Below are 20,832 nucleotides of genomic sequence, written 5' to 3'. Positions count from 1 at the left end.
CACCAGTCATACCCTCATCTGATGATCTCCAGGGCTTCTCCTGCTACACCTCCATCATCAGTCATACCCTCATCTGATGATCTCCAGGGCTTCTCCAGCTACACCTCCATCATCAGTCATACCCTCATCTGACGATCTCCATGGCATCTCCAGCTACACCTCCATCACCAGTCATACCCTCATCTGACGATCTCCATGGCATCTCCAGCTACACCTCCATCACCAGTCATACCCTCATCTGATGATCTCCATGGCATCTCCTGCTACACCTCCATCAGCAGTCATACCCTCATCTGACGATCTCCATGGCATCTCCAGCTACACCTCCATCATCAGTCATACCCTCATCTGATGATCTCCAGGGCTTCTCCAGCTACACCTCCATCATCTAGTCATACTCTCATCTGATGATCTCCAGGGCTTCTCCTGCTACACCTCCATCAGCAGTCATACCCTCATCTGATGATCTCCATGGCATCTCCAGCTACACCTCCATCATCAGTCATACCCTCATCTGACGATCTCCAGGGCTTCTCCAGCTACACCTCCATCATCAGTCATACCCTCATCTGATGATCTCCAGGGCTTCTCCAGCTACACCTCCATCATCAGTCATACCCTCATCTGATGATCTCCATGGCATCTCCAGCTACACCTCCATCATCAGTCATACCCTCATCTGATGATCTCCAGGGCTTCTCCTGCTACACCTCCATCATCAGTCATACCCTCATCTGATGATCTCCAGGGCTTCTCCAGCTACACCTCCATCATCTAGTCATACTCTCATCTGATGATCTCCAGGGCTTCTCCTGCTACACCTCCATCAGCAGTCATACCCTCATCTGATGATCTCCATGGCATCTCCAGCTACACCTCCATCATCAGTCATACCTTCATCTGACGATCTCCAGGGCTTCTCCAGCTACACCTCCATCATCAGTCATACCCTCATCTGACGATCTCCATGGCATCTCCAGCTACACCTCCATCATCAGTCATACCCTCGTCTGATGATCTCCAGGGCTTCTCCAGCTACACCTCCATCATCTAGTCATACTCTCATCTGATGATCTCCATGGCATCTCCTGCTACACCTCCATCAGCAGTCATACCCTCATCTGATGATCTCCATGGCATCTCCAGCTACACCTCCATCATCAGTCATACCCTCATCTGATGATCTCCATGGCATCTCCAGCTACACCTCCATCATCAGTCATACCTTCATCTGACGATCTCCAGGGCTTCTCCAGCTACACCTCCATCATCTAGTCATACTCTCATCTGACGATCTCCATGGCATCTCCAGCTACACCTCCATCATCAGTCATACCCTCATCTGATGATCTCCAGGGCTTCTCCAGCTACACCTCCATCATCTAGTCATACTCTCATCTGATGATCTCCAGGGCTTCTCCTGCTACACCTCCATCAGCAGTCATACCCTCATCTGATGATCTCCATGGCATCTCCAGCTACACCTCCATCATCAGTCATACCCTCATCTGACGATCTCCATGGCATCTCCAGCTACACCTCCACCACCTGTCATACCCTCATCTGACGATCTCCATGGCATCTCCAGCTACACCTCCATCATCAGTCATATCCTGGTCTTCTTCTGTCTCCAAGATTTTACCCACTTTCATTGGAGACTGACTAAGTCATTGCTATAAATCTAGTCACTGATGATACTTTTGGACACCCTCTGAATCCCTGTCACAGTTGTGACTGATCCCTCTATATGGCCCCCATACTTCATAGTTGTTTCAGTTCTTCTTGAGATACACAGTTACTTGTCAGTCATGACTCAGTAGTGGCCAGGCCAAGCACATAGATGAGTCCAGAATGTGTCCTCCCCCTACAGAATCTTCTTGTACCATGTTCTAAGCATGTTTCCCATATAACAGCACGTCGGTTATTGTCATATTGTGTCCCTCCACCACCTTGCTCTTATCTCTAGTGTAAGGCATGAAGGAGTTAATTTTGTGACGTTAGCAGTGCGGGGGACCCGTAGACCCCAATATCCTCTCAAAATGTCAGAAGACAGAGAGAGACACAGAAATCATTGTGTGATTGGCATCTCAGAGCGAGCCTGCCGGCCCCTGACATAATCCTACAGATGGCTGCCCAGATACTGACCTCAGTTTGTATAATAGACACAATGAAGTTTTCTGGGGGTACTGTGACCCAAACTCCTGATCCCTTTACTAAGACCTTCCCCAGATTAGGTCATATATTGTACAGAAGGAATATTGGAACACCAAAAACAGTATAGGCCTTGGGTCAAATACTCCCATAACATCTGCTCGGCAAGTATCCTGCGTATCAGCCCATAGTTCCCTCCATATCCCAGTATACACCAGTCAAACCCCTCAAAGCCAGATACGGGGCCAATATACGACAACATCTCCCCCAACTCACTTCTGTGGGGGCTCCCTCCCATTTGAGAACTCTATAGGGGGCAACTCTATGGGAACTCATATCTGGTATCTCTATGGGGACTCAACCAGTCACTTCTATTGGGGCTTGTAACTATTGCCTTTACAGGGGCTTGTATCTGTCATGTCTATTGGGGGTTCATGTCCGTCACCTCTAAGGGGGCTTATGTCACCTGTACAGGGTGCTCATGACTGTCACTTCTATGGGGGAAGCTCATGCCTGTCACTTCTAAGAGGGAGGGGGCTCCTGCCCGTCACCACTACAAGGGGCTCCTGCCCATCACCTCTACTGGGGGTCTCATGCCCATCACCACTACGAGGGCCTCCTGCCAGTCACCATTACGAGGGGCTCCTGCCAGTCCCCACTACGAGGGGCTCCTGCCAGTCACCATTACGAGGGGCTCATGCCAGTCACCACTACGAGGGACTCCTGCCCGTCACCACTACGAGGGGCTCCTGCCCGTCACCATTACGAGGGGCTCATGCCAGTCACCACTACGAGGGGCTCATGCCAGTCACCACTACGAGGGACTCCTGCCCGTCACCACTACGAGGGGCTCCTGTCAGTCACCATTACGAGGGGCTCCTGTCAGTCACCATTACGAGGGGCTCCTGTCAGTCACCATTACGAGGGGCTCATGCCAGTCACCACTACAAGGGGCTCATGCCCATCACCACTACGAGGGACTCCTGCCCGTCACCACTACGAGGGACTCCTGCCAGTCACCATTACGAGGGGCTCATGCCAGTCACCACTACAAGGGACTCCTGCCAGTCACCACTACGAGGGACTCCTGCCAGTCACCACTACGAGGGGCTCATGCCAGTCACCACTACGAGGGACTCCTGCCCGTCACCACTACGAGGGACTCCTGCCAGTCACCATTACGAGGGGCTCCTGCCAGTCACCATTACGAGGGACTCCTGCCAGTCACCACTACGAGGGACTCCTGCCAGTCACCACTACGAGGGGCTCCTGCCCGTCAGCACTACGAGGGGCTCATGCCAGTCACCACTACAAGGGGCTCATGCCAGTCACCATTACGAGGGGCTCATGCCTGTCACCACTACAAAGGACTCCTGCCCGTCACCACTACGAAGGATCCCTGCCTGTCACCACTACGAGGGGCTCCTGCCCGTCACCACTACGAGGGACTCCTGCCAGTCACCACTACGAGGGACTCCTGCCAGTCACCACTACAAGGGGCTCATGCCAGTCACCATTACAAGGGGCTCATGCCTGTCACCACTACAAAGGACTCCTGCCCGTCACCACTACGAAGGATCCCTGCCTGTCACCACTACGAGGGGCTCCTGCCCGTCACCACTACGAGGGACTCCTGCCAGTCACCATTACAAGGGGCTCCTGCCAGTCACCACTACGAGGGACTCCTGCCAGTCACCACTATGAGGGACTCCTGCCCGTCACCACTACGAGGGGCTCCTGCCAGTCACCACTACAAGGGGCTCATGCCAGTCACCACTACAAGGGGCTCATGCCAGTCACCATTACGAGGGGCTCATGCCTGTCACCACTACAAAGGACTCCTGCCCGTCACCACTACGAAGGATCCCTGCCTGTCACCACTACGAGGGGCTCCTGCCAGTCACCATTACGAGGGGCTCCTGCCAGTCACCACTACGAGGGACTCCTGCCAGTCACCACTACGAGGGGCTCATGCCAGTCACCACTACGAGGGACTCCTGCCAGTCACCACTACGAGGGACTCCTGCCAGTCACCACTACGAGGGACTCCTGCCCGTCACCACTACGAGGGGCTCCTGCCAGTCACCACTACAAGGGGCTCATGCCAGTCACCACTACAAGGGGCTCATGCCAGTCACCATTACGAGGGGCTCATGCCTGTCACCACTACAAAGGACTCCTGCCCGTCACCACTACGAAGGATCCCTGCCTGTCACCACTACGAGGGGCTCCTGCCAGTCACCATTACGAGGGGCTCCTGCCAGTCACCACTACGAGGGACTCCTGCCAGTCACCACTACGAGGGGCTCATGCCAGTCACCACTACGAGGGACTCCTGCCAGTCACCACTACGAGGGGCTCATGCCAGTCACCACTACGAGGGGCTCCTGCCCGTCAGCACTACGAGGGGCTCATGCCAGTCACCACTACAAGGGGCTCATGCCAGTCACCATTACGAGGGGCTCATGCCTGTCACCACTACAAAGGACTCCTGCCCGTCACCACTACGAAGGATCCCTGCCTGTCACCACTACGAGGGGCTCCTGCCCGTCACCACTACGAGGGACTCCTGCCAGTCACCACTACGAGGGACTCCTGCCAGTCACCACTACAAGGGGCTCATGCCAGTCACCATTACGAGGGGCTCATGCCTGTCACCACTACAAAGGACTCCTGCCCGTCACCACTACGAAGGATCCCTGCCTGTCACCACTACGAGGGGCTCCTGCCCGTCACCACTACGAGGGACTCCTGCCAGTCACCATTACAAGGGGCTCCTGCCAGTCACCACTACGAGGGACTCCTGCCAGTCACCACTATGAGGGACTCCTGCCCGTCACCACTACGAGGGGCTCCTGCCAGTCACCACTACAAGGGGCTCATGCCAGTCACCACTACAAGGGGCTCATGCCAGTCACCATTACGAGGGGCTCATGCCTGTCACCACTACAAAGGACTCCTGCCCGTCACCACTACGAAGGATCCCTGCCTGTCACCACTACGAGGGGCTCCTGCCAGTCACCATTACGAGGGGCTCCTGCCAGTCACCACTACGAGGGACTCCTGCCAGTCACCACTACGAGGGGCTCATGCCAGTCACCACTACGAGGGACTCCTGCCAGTCACCACTACGAGGGACTCCTGCCAGTCACCACTACGAGGGACTCCTGCCCGTCACCACTACGAGGGGCTCCTGCCAGTCACCACTACAAGGGGCTCATGCCAGTCACCACTACAAGGGGCTCATGCCAGTCACCATTACGAGGGGCTCATGCCTGTCACCACTACAAAGGACTCCTGCCCGTCACCACTACGAAGGATCCCTGCCTGTCACCACTACGAGGGGCTCCTGCCAGTCACCATTACGAGGGGCTCCTGCCAGTCACCACTACGAGGGACTCCTGCCAGTCACCACTACGAGGGGCTCATGCCAGTCACCACTACGAGGGACTCCTGCCAGTCACCACTACGAGGGGCTCATGCCAGTCACCACTACGAGGGGCTCCTGCCAGTCACCATTACGAGGGGCTCATGCCAGTCACCACTACAAGGGGCTCATGCCAGTCACCATTACGAGGGGCTCATGCCAGTCACCACTACAAGGGGCTCATGCCAGTCACCACTACAAGGGGCTCATGCCAGTCACCATTACGAGGGGCTCATGCCTGTCACCACTACAAAGGACTCCTGCCCGTCACCACTACGAAGGATCCCTGCCTGTCACCACTACGAGGGGCTCCTGCCTGTCACCACTACGAGGGGCTCCTGCCAGTCACCATTACGAAGGGCTCATGCCAGTCACGACTACAAGGGGCTCATGCCAGTCACCACTACGAGGGGCTCCTGTCACCTCTACGCGGGGGCTTATGCATGTCACCACTACGAGGGGCTCCTGTCACCACTACGTGGGAGTTTATGCATGTCACCACTACGAGGGGCTCCTGCCCGTCACCACTACGCGGGGGTTTATGCATGTCACCACTACGAGGGACTCATACCCGTCACCACTACGTGGGGGCTTATGAATGTCACCACTAGGAGGGGCTCCTGCCTATCACCACTACGAGAGGCTCCTGCCCATCAACACTACGAGGGGGCTTATGCATGTCACCACTACGAGGGGCTCCTGCCCGTCACCATTACGAGGGGCTCCTGCCTGTCACCACTACTAGGGGCTCCTGCCCGTCACCATTACGAGGGGCTCCTGCCTGTCACGACTACGCGGGGGCTTATGCATGTCACCACTACGAGGGACTCATACCCGTCACCACTACGAGGTGCTCCTGCCCGTCACCAGGGTCTCTGTCTTTGCATTGAGCTATGTCTGCCCCGTCCACCACTCAGCATGGACACCTATCACATGGGCAGATCCCGGCTCCAGTGCTGCAGATATCTCATATCCCTATCTTTGACCCCTCGGTCCAGGAAAGATTTTGGTGATTACCTGCAGGCTGAGGGCGATCTGCCGGATGTATAACATGTTCATATCTTGTAGGATCCATAGCTTCTCCTCCATATCGGACCACAAGTCCGGGGGCTCCCAAGGACGTCCTTTGTCCTGCGCCATCACCGTACCCCGATCCCCTGCAAACTAATATCTGTCACCCCAAAGCCTGGAAGTCTTACTCCCCTATACCCCATGGACCCCAGAAACTGTCTGCAGAGCATTACATACAGGGATATACAGAGGGCAGGAGGTCATAATGTTATCATGTCTGCAGACTGCTATACATGGACTATATAGAGTGCAGGATACTATAGAGTGTTATAATCTGGGATATACAGACAGCAGAGTGTTATACTGGGAACAGGGAGTGTTATACTGGGGGGGCAGGGAGTGTTATACTGGGGGGGCAGGGAGTGTTATACTGGGGGGGCAGGCAGTGTTATACTGGGAGCAGGGAGTGTTATACAGGGGGCAGAGGGTGTTATACTGGGGAGCAGGGAGTGTTATACTGGGAGCAGGGAGTGTTATACTGGGGGGAAGGAAGTGTTATACTGGGGGGGCAGGGAGTGTTATACTGGGGGACAGGGAGTGTTATACTGGGGGGGGCAGGCAGTGTTATACTGGGAGCAGGGAGTGTTATACTGGGGGGCAGGGAGTGTTATACTGGGGGACAGGGAGTGTTATACTGGGGGGGCAGGCAGTGTTATACTGGGGGGCAGGGAGTGTTATACTGGGGGGCAGGGAGTGTTATACTGGGGGGCAGGCAGTGTTATATAGGGGTATTATATAGAATATTATAGTTATACGGGGGGCAGAGGATTATAGTTATATAGGGGTATTATATAGAGTATTATAGTTATATAGGGGCAGAGAATTATAGTTATATCGGGGGCAGGCAGTGTTATATAGGGGTATTATATAGAGTATTATAGTTATATGGGGGCAGAGAATTATAGTTATATCGGGGGCAGGCAGTGTTATATAGGGGTATTATATAGAGTATTATAGTTATACGGGGGGCAGAGCATAATAGTTATATAGGGGTATTATATAGAGTATTATAGTTATATAGGGGCAGAGAATTATAGTTATATCGGGGGCAGGCAGTGTTATATAGGGGTATTATATAGAGTATTATAGTTATACGGGGGGCAGAGGATAATAGTTATATAGGAGTATTATATAGAGTATTATAGTTATATAGGGACAGAGGATAATAGTTATATAGGGGTATTATATAGAGTATTATAGTTATATAGGGACAGAGGATAATAGTTATATAGGGGTATTATATAGAGTATTATAGTTATATAGGGGCAGAGAATTATAGTTATATCGGGGGCAGGCAGTGTTATATAGGGGTATTATATAGAGTATTATAGTTATATAGGGGCAGAGGATAATAGTTATATAGGGGTATTATATAGAGTATTATAGTTATATAGGGGCAGAGAATTATAGTTATATCGGGGGCAGGCGGTGTTATATAGGGGTATTATATAGAGTATTATAGTTATATAGGGGCAGAGAATTATAGTTATATCGGGGGCAGGCAGTGTTATATAGGGGTATTATATAGAGTATTATAGTTATATAGGGGCAGAGGATAATAGTTATATAGGGGTATTATATAGAGTATTATAGTTATATAGGGGCAGAGAATTATAGTTATATCGGGGGCAGGCGGTGTTATATAGGGGTATTATATAGAGTATTATAGTTATATGGGGGGCAGAGGATAATAGTTATATAGGGGTATTATATAGAGTATTATAGTTATATAGGGACAGAGGATAATAGTTATATAGGGGTATTATATAGAGTATTATAGTTATATAGGGACAGAGGATAATAGTTATATAGGGGTATTATATAGAGTATTATAGTTATATAGGGACAGAGGATAATAGTTATATAGGGGTATTATATAGAGTATTATAGTTATATAGGGACAGAGGATAATAGTTATATAGGGGTATTATATAGAGTATTATAGTTATATAGGGGCAGAGGATAATAGTTATATCGGGGGGCAGGCAATGTTATATAGGGGTATTATAGTTATATAGGGGCAGAGGATTATAGTTATATCAGGGGCAGGCAATGTTATATAGGGGTATTATATAGAGTATTATAGTTATATAGGGGCAGTGAATTATAGTTATATCGGGGGGCAGGCAATGTTATATAGGGGTATTATATAGAGTATTATAGTTATACGGGGGGCAGAGGATTATAGTTATATCGGGGGCAGGCAGTGTTATATAGTGGTAATATATAGAGTATTATAGTTGTATAGGGGCAGAGGATAATAGTTATATAGGGGTATTATATAGAGTATTATAGTTATACGGGGGGCAGAGGATAATAGTTATATAGGGGCATTATATAGAGTATTATAGTTACATAGGGGCAGAGAATTATAGTTATATCGGGGGGCAGGCAATGTTATATAGGGGTATTATATAGAGTATTATAGTTATATAGGGGCAGAGAATTATAGTTATATCGGGGGGGCAGGCAATGTTATATAGGGGTATTATAGTTATACGCGGGGGCAGAGGATTAGTATTACACAGGGGTCAGGCACAGCACGGTGTAGCGTATTATTAGGGAGTCCCCTGTATATACACACATATAGGGTCCGGCTGGCTGCTGTCCCTCACGGTCCACGTCCTTCTCCTTCTCCTCTTCCTCTCTCCAGTACTTTCCTTCCGCCTCTGCCTGTCCCTCCTGCTCAAAGACCTCCATTCATCGCCAGCCCCCTCCCCCCAAACCAAGTATTAACCCCTCACACCCTGGCCACTGTACATTATAAATCACACCGCAAAATACAGAACGTATCCTGTGGGGGGCAGTATGGAGTAATAGGAGGGGTAATAAGGAATAACAGGAAGGGTAATATGGAGGAATTGTAGGGGTAATATGTAATAAGGGGAATACACTGTGTGCAGAATTATTAGGCAGGTTGTATCTGACAGGATTCTTTTTATTATTGTTCAACAACTCTGTTCTCAATCAGCCCAAAAGCTTCATATTTTTTGAAGTTGGAGTGGGGTTTTGTTAGATTTGGCTATTTTAGGAGGAGATCTTGGACGGATATGGCCGCCTTTCTATACAATGACACTCAGAAGCCTTCCATCCATAGATTGTGTCAGTTGCTTGATCTGTTTGCGTTGCGTGCCGCGGCCACTATGGCCTCCCAGGGACTGCTTTCCCTCGCCATTTCATCAGTCCATAAAACCTTAGAATCAGTCTTAAGCTCTGTCTTGGCCCAGTCTTGACCTTGTATATTATGTTTCTCAGCCTTCCTTCCTTGGGCCATGTCCCTGAGTATCGCGCACCTTCTGCTCTTTGATACTCCAGTAACATTGCAGCTCTGAAATACGGCAAAACTGGTGGCCAAAGAGATCTTGGCAGCTTCACGCCTGGTTTTCCTCAATTCAGTTATTTTGCACCTTTTTTATCAGCACGCTTCTTGCGCCCCTGTTGGCTATTGGCCATGAAACGCTCGATAGTTCGGTGATTCCAGACTGCGGCCTCCCTCTGCAGCACATCGCACAATGTGTGACGCTTCACAGTCCCTCACATCTCTATTCTGACCCAAAGGAAAGCAAGTTGCCTAATATATAGGGTGATGATGTCATTAGATCACACCCCTCCTCATTACAGAGATGCAAATCACCTGATTTACATAATTGATAGTAAGCTTTCAAGCCTTTACAACTTGGATTAGGACGACATGTATAACAAGGAGGATGTGATCAAAATACTCATGTGCCTAATAATTCTGCACAGTGTATGTAATAATAGGAGGGGTAATATGGGATAATAGGTGGGGTAATATGTAATAATAGGTGGGGTAATATGTAATAATAGGAGAGGTAATATGTAATAATAGGAGAGGTAATATGTAATAATAGGAGGGGTAATATGGGATAATAGGATGGGTAATATGTAATAATAGGATGGTTAATATGTAATAATAGGAGAGGTAATATGGGATAATAGGAGAGGTAATATGTAATAATAGGATGGTTAATATGTAATAATAGGAGGGGTAATATGTAATAATAGGTGGGGTAATATGTAATAATAGGTGGGGTAATATGTAATAATAGGAGAGGTAATATGTAATAATAGGAGGGGTAATATGTCATAATAGGAGGGGTAATATGTAATAATAGGAGGGGTAATATGGGATAATAGGATGGGTAATATGTAATAATAGGATGGTTAATATGTAATAATAGGAGGGGTAATATGGGATAATAGGAGAGGTAATATGTAATAATAGGATGGTTAATATGTAATAATAGGAGGGGTAATATGTAATAATAGGTGGGGTAATATGTAATAATAGGTGGGGTAATATGTAATAATAGGAGGGGTAATATGTAATAATAGGAGACGTGATATGTAATAATAGGAGGGGTAATATGTAATAATAGGAGGGGTAATATGTAATAATAGGAGAGGTAATATGGGATAATAGGAGAGGTAATATGGGATAATAGGAGGGGTAATATGTAATAATAGGAGGGGTAATATGTAATAATAGGATGGTTAATATGAGATAATAGGAGAGGTAATATGTAATAATAGGAGACGTGATATGTAATAATAGGAGGGGTAATATGTAATAATAGGAGAGGTAATATGTAATAATAGGAGGGGTAATATGTAATAATAGGAGAGGTAATATGTAATAATAGGAGGGGTAATATGTAATAATAGGAGGGGTAATATGGGATAATAGGAGAGGTAATATGTAATAATAGGAGACGTGATATGTAATAATAGGAGGGGTAATATGTAATAATAGGAGGGGTAATATGTAATAATAGGAGAGGTAATATGTAATAATAGGAGGGGTAATATGTAATAATAGGAGAGGTAATATGTAATAATAGGAGGGGTAATATGTAATAATAGGAGAGGTAATATGTAATAATAGGAGGGGTAATATGTAATAATAGGAGAGGTAATATGTAATAATAGGAGAGGTAATATGTAATAATAGGAGGGGTAATATGTAATAATAGGAGGGGTAATATGTAATAATAGGAGAGGTAATATGTAATAATAGGAGGGGTAATATGTAATAATAGGAGGGGTAATATGGGATAATAGGAGAGGTAATATGTAATAATAGGAGAGGTAATATGTAATAATAGGAGAGGTAATATGTAATAATAGGAGGGGTAATATGTAATAATAGGATGGTTAATATGAGATAATAGGAGAGGTAATATGTAATAATAGGAGGGGTAATATGTAATAATAGGAGGGGTAATATGTAATAATAGGAGGGGTAATATGGGATAACAGGAGAGGTAATATGTAATAATAGGAGACGTGATATGTAATAATAGGAGGGGTAATATGTAATAATAGGAGGGGTAATATGTAATAATAGGAGGGGTAATATGTAATAATAGGAGGGGTAATATGTAATAATAGGAGGGGTAATATGTAATAATAGGAGAGGTAATATGTAATAATAGGAGGGGTAATATGTAATAATAGGAGAGGTAATATGTAATAATAGGAGGGGTAATATGTAATAATAGGAGGGGTAATATGGGATAATAGGAGAGGTAATATGTAATAATAGGAGAGGTAATATGTAATAATAGGAGAGGTAATATGTAATAATAGGAGGGATAATATGGGATAATAGGAGAGGTAATATGTAATAATAGGAGGGGTAATATGTAATAATAGGAGAGGTAATACGTAATAATAGGAGGGGTAATATGTAATAATAGGAGGGGTAATATGTGATAATAGGAGGGGTAATATGGGATAATAGGAGAGGTAATATGGGATAATAGGAGGGGTAATATGTAATAATAGGAGGGGTAATATGTAATAATAGGATGGTTAATATGAGATAATAGGAGAGGTAATATGTAATAATAGGAGACGTGATATGTAATAATAGGAGGGGTAATATGTAATAATAGGAGAGGTAATATGTAATAATAGGAGGGGTAATATGTAATAATAGGAGAGGTAATATGTAATAATAGGAGGGGTAATATGTAATAATAGGAGGGGTAATATGGGATAATAGGAGAGGTAATATGTAATAATAGGAGGGGTAATATGTAATAATAGGAGAGGTAATACGTAATAATAGGAGGGGTAATATGTAATAATAGGAGGGGTAATATGTGATAATAGGAGGGGTAATATGGGATAATAGGAGGGGTAATATGGGATAATAGGAGGGGTAATATGGGATAATAGGAGGGGTAATATGGGATAATAGGAGAGGTAATATGGGATAATAGGAGGGGTAATATGTAATAATAGGAGGGGTAATATGTAATAATAGGAGAGGTATTATGTACACACATTTTGTGGAGGAGGGGGGGGAGTGGTGTCCCGGGGGACGGGGGGTGTCCGGCGGGGAGAGGGTGTCCTGGGCAGGGGGGGGGGGGGGGGCGGGGCTAGGGGATGTCCCCCGGTCGGTGTCCCCAGCTTCAGTTCCCCCCGTGTAGAAACACTCACCTTGGTCTCCTTCGCTTCTGTGTGTGTGCTGGCTGACTGCATACACTTCGCGGCCGGCTGCCTGTGAGTCCGATATGAAGCACAGCAAGCTCCGGCGTCTGGTTGCTATAACGCCGGAGCTCAGTCTGCTACATAAATGACACACAGGCAACAGCACGAGAAGTCTATGCAGGCAGCCAGCACACACAGGAGCACAGGAAAGAGACACAGGTGAGTGGTACTACACGGGGGCTGCTGTGGGGGGGGGGGGGCATGAAGCCGGGGGCAGAGATGGGGTGGCATGAAGCCGGGGGCAGAGATGGGGTGACATGAGACTGGGGGGCAGACATGGGGGGGGAAAGAAACTGGAGGTAGAGATGGGGGGGCCATAAAGCTGGGGCCAGAGATGGGGGGACATGACACTGGAGGGCAGACATAGGGGGGAGAAACTGGAGGCAGAGATGGTAGGAGAGCAGGAAGCTGGGGGCAGAGATGGGGGGACATGAGACTGGGGGGCAGAGATGGGGGGGAAGAAACTGGGGGCAGAGATGGGGGGACATGAGACTGGGGGGCAGAGATGGGGGGAAGAAACTGGGTGCAGAGATGGGGGGGCGCATGACGCGGGGGGCAGAGATGAGGGACATGAGACTTGGGGGCAGAGATAGGGGGGGAGAAACTGGGCAGAGATGGGGGCAAGAAACTGGGGGCAGAGAAGGGGGGACATGAAGCTGGGGGCAGAGATGGGGGGAAGAAACTGGGAGCAGAGATGGGGGGGACAAGATACTGGGGGCAGAGATGGGGGGGCATGAAGCTAGGGGCAGAGATGGAGGGGAGAAGATACTGGGGGCACGGATAGGGGGACAAGAAATATAAGCGGTTCGGCGCCACCGCCAACCCGCAGACGAAGTCGCGGGTAACTGCTAGTATGTAATAATAGAAGAGGTAATATGGGATAATAGGAGGGGTAATATGGAATAATAGGAGGGGTAATATGTAATAATAGGAGGGGTAATATGGAATAATAGGAGGGGTAATATGTAATAATAGGAGGGGTGATTGTAAGGATTGGAGTCAGGGTCAGGCAGTGCAAAGTGACACAGCTGGGAAAGCAACACTGTGCAACTAATGACAAAAGGGGTCACAGGCCCTGCAGCTATAACTATGCTGTAATATCTGAGATGAGGCAGACCCATGCACTTCCTAATTAAAGTGCGCCTACCACGGCTCCTAACCTTCTATCCGGCGGCTAGGATAAGGGGAGAGGAGGCCCTGAAAGTCCTAGGGACTGGAGTCACGGGGTCACACCTAAACAGAAAGCACAGTGTAACTGCAATGCAAAACAAAAGACTAAACAGCATGGAACCAGGGAGGACCACAAGTCCCAGCAAGACACAGAAGAGAAGGCGAGGTCAGATGAGCAAGAGGTCGAGCCAGGAGATATAATAAAGATACCAAATCAAAAGACAAGGGATAGCCAAAAATACAAGCCGGGTAAATAAACCAAGAAACATATGGAATACAAACAGACAGGGAATCAGACTGAGCAGGGGACCAGGAAACACAAAGTGAATGGCTGGCAAGGATCCATGCCTGGGTGGGGATTAAATAGCAGCAGAGAACACACCTGATGGCTAATGACATGGAGACTGAAGGCAAGGAAAAGATTAACCCTTAATGACCTAAGCACACCCAATAGAACTCCTAACACGTCTCCCAGGGAGACGCCGCGCAGCAAGGAGACCGCGGCGACTCCGTATCCTGACAGTACCCCCCCTTTGAGGAGGGGCCTCCGGACCCTCAAGAGGACCCCCTGGCTTAGTAGGGTAAGAACGGAAAAACTTCTCCACCAATCTAGGAGCGTGAAGGTCTCTGGCTGCCACCCAAACACGCTCCTCTGGTCCATACCCCTTCCAATGTATGAGGAACTGAAGGGAATTCCGCACTCTGCGTGAATCAATGACCCGTTCCACCTCATACTCTAGTTCCCCCTGAACGATCACTGGCTCGGGTGGGGAACGAGTGACCATTGCCGGAACATACTTTTTGAGTAGGGACTTATGAAAAACTGGGTGAATATGGAGGGACCTAGGAAGTGGTAATTTGAATGACACAAGGTTGATTATTTCAGAGATGGGATATGGACCAATAAAACGCGGGGCAAACTTAGAAGATGGAACACGAAGTTGGAGATTTTTAGTGGATAACCAGACCTTGTCACCCACCACAAAGTCAGGTCCAGGGCGGCGCTTTCTGTTGGTGAAATTGACTTGATTAGCCTGGGCTTTTCTCAGCGATGCCAGGCTTTCAGCCCATACAGTACAGAGAGATTTAGCAACGTCCTCTACTGAGGAAAAGGCGAATTCATTGCCTGTTCCTGAGGAGAATCTGGGCTGAAAACCATAGTTAATGTGGAAAGGAGACGACCGAGTCGAGGAGGTGACATGATTATTTAGTGCAAACTCAGCCATGGGCAAATATTCCCTCCATTTATCTTGGCAATCAGACACCAAGCACCTCAAATACTGTTCTAAAGATTGATTCAATCTCTCTGTTTGACCGTTAGTCTCTGGGTGGAAGGCTGAGGAGAAAGAAAGAGAGACTTCCAACCTGTTACAAAAGGCTTTCCAAAACCTGGACACAAACTGTACGCCCCTGTCCGACACCACATTAGAAGGAATACCATGCAGACGTAAAATGTGGCGGATAAACAACCAGGCCAACAATTTAGCTGAGGACCCAGGTTTGCTTCATTTCTCTCTACGCCTTTCCCTAAGCCTCCTATCAATAGAAATAGCCAAGGACATAAAGTCTCCTAGATTTTCAGGGACTGGATGACTTACTAGAGCATCTTTTACAGAATCAGATAAGCCTTGTCTAAAAAGGGTTAACAAAGGTCTGTCTGTCCACCCTGACTGCGAGCTCCACTGACGAAACTCCGTACAATAATCTTCGGCAGTTCTAACTCCCTGCTGAATAGACAACAGATGGGACTCGGCCAAGGCAACTCTATTAGGGTCATCATAAATCTGACCTAATGTTTGAAAAAACTTATTTAACGAATTCCATTCAGGAGCTCCAGCAGGTAGAGCCAAGGCCTAGTCTTGTGGTGACCCTCGTAGAAGGGACACCACCAGCGCCACCTGCTCTGCTTCAGAAGAAAGGAAATTAAAACGAAAAAATAAATGGCAAGATTCCCGAAATGTTCGGAATCTGTCTGGTTTACCGTCAAAACGGTCAGGCAAGAGCATTTTAGGATCCTGACGGGTATTCAATGTGGGAAAAACTGGCGTTTGAATAGAAGAACCTGCAGCGGCTGATGCTGGATCAGGCAAAGCCTCCAGACGCTGCGAGACTTAGTTAATTAACCCAGCCATGCCCTGCACCTGTCTTGACAGTTCGTCCAGGCGGTCAGTTACGGAGTGCTCGGCATCCATACTAAACCGCCGGGCGGCCTGCCTAGGGTAAGGGCCAGCCATTATGTAAGGATTGGAGTCAGGGGCAGGCAGTGCAAAGTGACACAGCTGGGAAAGCAACACTGTGCAACTAATGACAAAAGGGGTCGCAGGTCCTGCAGCTATAACTATGCTGTAATATCTGAGATGAGGCAGACCAATGCACTTCCTAATTGAAGTGCGCCTACCACGGCTCCTAACCTTCTATCTGGCGGCTAGGATAAGGGAAGAGGAGGCCCTGAAAGTCCTAGGGACTGGAGTCACGGGGTCACACCTAAACAGAAAGCACAGTGTAACTGCAATGCAAAACAAAAGACTAAAACAGCATGGAACCAGGGAGGACCACAAGTCCCAGCAAGACACAGAAGAGAAGGCGAGGTCAGACGAGCAAGAGGTCGAGCCAGGAGATATAATAAAGGTACCGAATCAAAAGACAAGGGATAGTCAAAAATACAAGCCGGGCAGATTAACCAAGAAAACAAACCGAATATTAACAGACAGGGAATCAGACTGAGCAGGGGACCAGGAAACACAAGTGAATGGCTGGCAAGGATCCATGCCTGGGTGGGGTTTAAATAGCAGCAGAGAACACACCTGATGGCTAATGGCATGGAGACTGAAGGCAAGGAAAAGATTAACCCTTAATGACCTAAGCACACCCAATAGAACTCCTAACACGTCTCCCAAGGAGACGCCGCGCAGCAAGGAGACCACGGCGACTCCGTATCCTGACAGTGATATGTAATAATAGGAGAGGTAATATGTAATAATAGGAGGGGTAATATGGGATAATAGGAGGGGTAATATGTAATAATAGGATGGTTAATATGTAATAATAGGAGGGGTGATATGTAATAATAGGAGGGGTAATATGTAATAATAGGAGGGGTGATATGTAATAATAGGAGGGGTAATATGTAATAATAGGAGGGGTAATATGTAATAATAGGAGGGGTAATATGCAATAATAGGAGGGGTAATATGTAATAATAGGAGGGGTAATATGTAATAATAGGAGGGGTAATATGTAATAATAGGAGGGGTAATATATAATAATAGGAGGGGTAATATGGGATAATAGGAGGGGTAATATGTAATAATAGGATGGTTAATATGTAATAATAGGAGGGGTGATATGTAATAATAGGAGGGGTAATATGTAATAATAGGAGGGGTGATATGTAATAATAGGAGGGGTAATATGTAATAATAGGAGGGGTAATATGTAATAATAGGAGGGGTAATATGCAATAATAGGAGGGGTAATATGGGATAATAGGAGGGGTAATATGTAATAGGAGGGGTTATATGGGATATTAGGAGGGGTAATATGGGATAATAGGAGGGGTAATATGTGATAATAGGAGGGGTAATATGTAATAATAGGAGGGGTAATATGTAATAATAGGAGGGGTAATATGTAATAATAGGAGGGGTGATATGTAATAATAGGAGGGGTAATATGTAATAATAGGAGGGGTAATATGTAATAATAGGAGGGGTAATATGCAATAATAGGAGGGGTAATATGGGATAATAGAAGAGGTAATATGCAATAATAGGAGGGGTAATATGTAATAATAGGAGGGGTAATATGTGATAATAGGAGGGGTAATATGTAATAATAGGAGGGGTAATATGTAATAATAGGAGAGGTAATATGGGATAATAGGAGGGGTAATATGTGATAATAGGAGGGGTAATATGTAATAATAGGAGGGGTAATATGTAATAATAGGAGGGGTAATATGTAATAATAGGAGGGGTAATATGTAATAATAGGAGGGGTAATATGCAATAATAGGAGAGGTAATCCTATTAATATTATAAATGTGAAAGTTTGTGGGTTTGTGTGTTTGCATGTTCGGATGTTTGTTCCTCAATCACGGAAAAAACGCTCGATCGATTCGGCTGAAATTTTCCACAAACATAGTCATTACACTCGATTAAACAATAGGCTACTTTTCGTCACAATAGCGCACATACGTTTGTGCCAGGACCCCCACAAAACCCAAACTCACACCACCATCTCTGCAATCTCACACACTTTGGACCATAGCAAGCCACAAAATTCATATTGCCCTCTTCAGCCTCGCCCCTAACCCCACACAATCTCATATACATAGACTTTACCACTTTGCCCCTCACCTTAACGATACTCCAGGAGGTTCTCTTTAACGCTCCGGAGCAGCCATGTTTGCCGACCCCCACCGCTCTGACAATCCGCGACACCGCCCACCCATGTCAATACCCCTAGGCGGTCTAAAAAATGCAAAAATTTTTTTTTTTTTTAAAAAAAAGTAAAAAAAATATAAAAAAAAATTAAAAAGGATTAAAAATTCAAATCACCCCCTTTTCTCTAGAACACATATAAAAGTACTTAAAAACTGTGAAACACATACATGTTAGGTATCCCCGCGTCCGAAATCGCCCGCTCTACAAAGCTATACAAATATTTTTCCTGTTCGGTAAACGCCGTAGCGGGAAAAATGGTCAAAAGTGCCAAACCGCTGTTTTTTCACTGTTTTGATTCTGATACAAATTTGAATAAAAAGTGATCAAAGCAATAACATTTCCCGAAAATGGTAGAACTACAAAGTACACCCGACCCCGCAAAAAAAGACGCCCTATACATCCCCGTACACGCACGTATAAAAAAGTTACGGCTGTCGGAATATGGCGACTTTTCAAAAAAAAAGTTTTAAACACAGTTTTGGATTTTTTTTTTAAGGGGTCAAAATGTAACTAAAACCATATAAATTTGGTCTCCCCGGAATCGTAACGAAACACAGAATACAGGGGACATGTCATTTTGGTTGCACAGTGAACGCCGTAAAACCAAAGCCCGTAAGAAAGTCGCAGAAATGCATTTTTTCTTGAAATCCACCCCATTCTGAATTTTTTCCCTGCTTCCCAGTACATTATATAGAATAAATAATGGCGGCATCATGAAGAAAAATTTGTCCCAGGAAAAATTAAGACCTCCTATGGCTCTGGGAGCGGAGAAATAAAAAAGTTATGGGGTTTAGAAGGAGGGGAGTCAAAAACGAAAATCAAAAAATGCCATCGGCGGGAAAGGGTTAACTTCAAATACTTCTGTCCCAAAGTCACTATGTACAGTATATACCAACACCGTATATATAGCAGCGCAAATACAAAGTAACTGCAACACAAAAGTCTCACGGATTCTCTGAATTACAGCAACAACAAGATACAAAGTTACATTTCATATCCCATCCCTTATACACAGTACGGAAACCTTACCCCCGCCTGTATATACCCACTGCTACAATCACCGCAGACCAAGTCGCAGGTACCAGCTAGTATGTAATAATAGGAGGGGTAATATGTAATAATTGGAGGGGAAATATGTAATAATAGAAGAGGTAATATGGGATAATAATAGGGGTAATATGTAATAATAGGAGGGGTAATATGTGATAATAGGAGGGGTAATATGTGATAATAGGAGAGGTAATATGTAATAATAGGAGAGGTAATATGTAATAATAGGAGGGGTAATATGTAATAATAGGAGAGGTAATATGTGATAATAGGAGAGGTAATATGTAATAATAGGAGAGGTAATATGTAATAATAGGAGAGGTAATATGTGATAATAGGAGAGGTAATATGTAATAATAGGAGGGGTAATATGTAATAATAGGAGGGGTAATATGTCATAATAAGAGGGGTGATATGTAATAATAGGAGGGGTAATGTGTAATAATAGGAGGGGTAATATGTAATAATAGGAGGGGTAATATGTAATAATAGGAGGGATAATATGGGATAATAGGAGGGGTAATATGTAATAATAGGAGGGGTAATATGTAATAATAGGAGGGATAATATGTAATAATAGGAGGGGGTTATATGGGATAATAGGAGGGGTAATATGGGATAATAGGAGGGGTAATATGGGATAATAGGAGGGGTAATATGTAATAATAGGGGGGGTAATATGTAATAATAGGAGGGGTAATATGGGATAATAGGAGGGGTAATATGGGATAATAGGAGGGGTAATATGGGATAATAGGAGGGGTAATATGTAATAATAGGAGGGGTAATATGCAATAATAGGAGGGGTAATATGGGATAATAGAAGAGGTAATATGCAATAATAGGAGGGGTAATATGTAATAATAGGAGGGGTAATATGTGATAATAGGAGGGGTAATATGTAATAATAGGAGGGGTAATATGTAATAATAGGAGAGGTAATATGGGATAATAGGAGGGGTAATATGTGATAATAGGAGGGGTAATATGTAATAATAG

The 20,832-nt window shown here is 46.0% G+C and overlaps 1 protein-coding gene across 5 annotated transcripts in view; it reads right to left on the bottom strand.

Annotated features, from left to right (window-relative positions):
• The window catches only part of RTKN (rhotekin), a 61,107-nt gene that overhangs the window by 25,598 nt on the left and 14,677 nt on the right, over positions 1–20,832 (bottom strand). The window contains exons 1-2 of one of the 5 annotated variants that reach the window (XM_075261276.1): positions 9,234–9,341; positions 6,596–6,735 (exon numbers count right to left, since the gene is read on the bottom strand). The exons of 2 other annotated variants lie outside the window; for them this stretch is intronic. In XM_075261276.1, the coding sequence (XP_075117377.1) occupies positions 6,596–6,718 (123 nt within the window). In that variant the 5' untranslated portion in view covers positions 6,719–6,735; positions 9,234–9,341. Of the gene's footprint in view, positions 1–6,595; positions 6,736–9,233; positions 9,346–20,832 lie in introns of those variants that run through there. 2 more of the 5 variants (XM_075261274.1, XM_075261272.1) reach the window with 2 other exon arrangements.

Source organism: Leptodactylus fuscus, unplaced genomic scaffold (assembly GCF_031893055.1).
Source record: "Leptodactylus fuscus isolate aLepFus1 unplaced genomic scaffold, aLepFus1.hap2 HAP2_SCAFFOLD_102, whole genome shotgun sequence".
Taxonomy (NCBI): domain Eukaryota; kingdom Metazoa; phylum Chordata; class Amphibia; order Anura; family Leptodactylidae; genus Leptodactylus; species Leptodactylus fuscus.
Note: the sequence above shows the minus strand (reverse complement) of the source record. Positions and strands in the feature narration are given on the sequence as shown.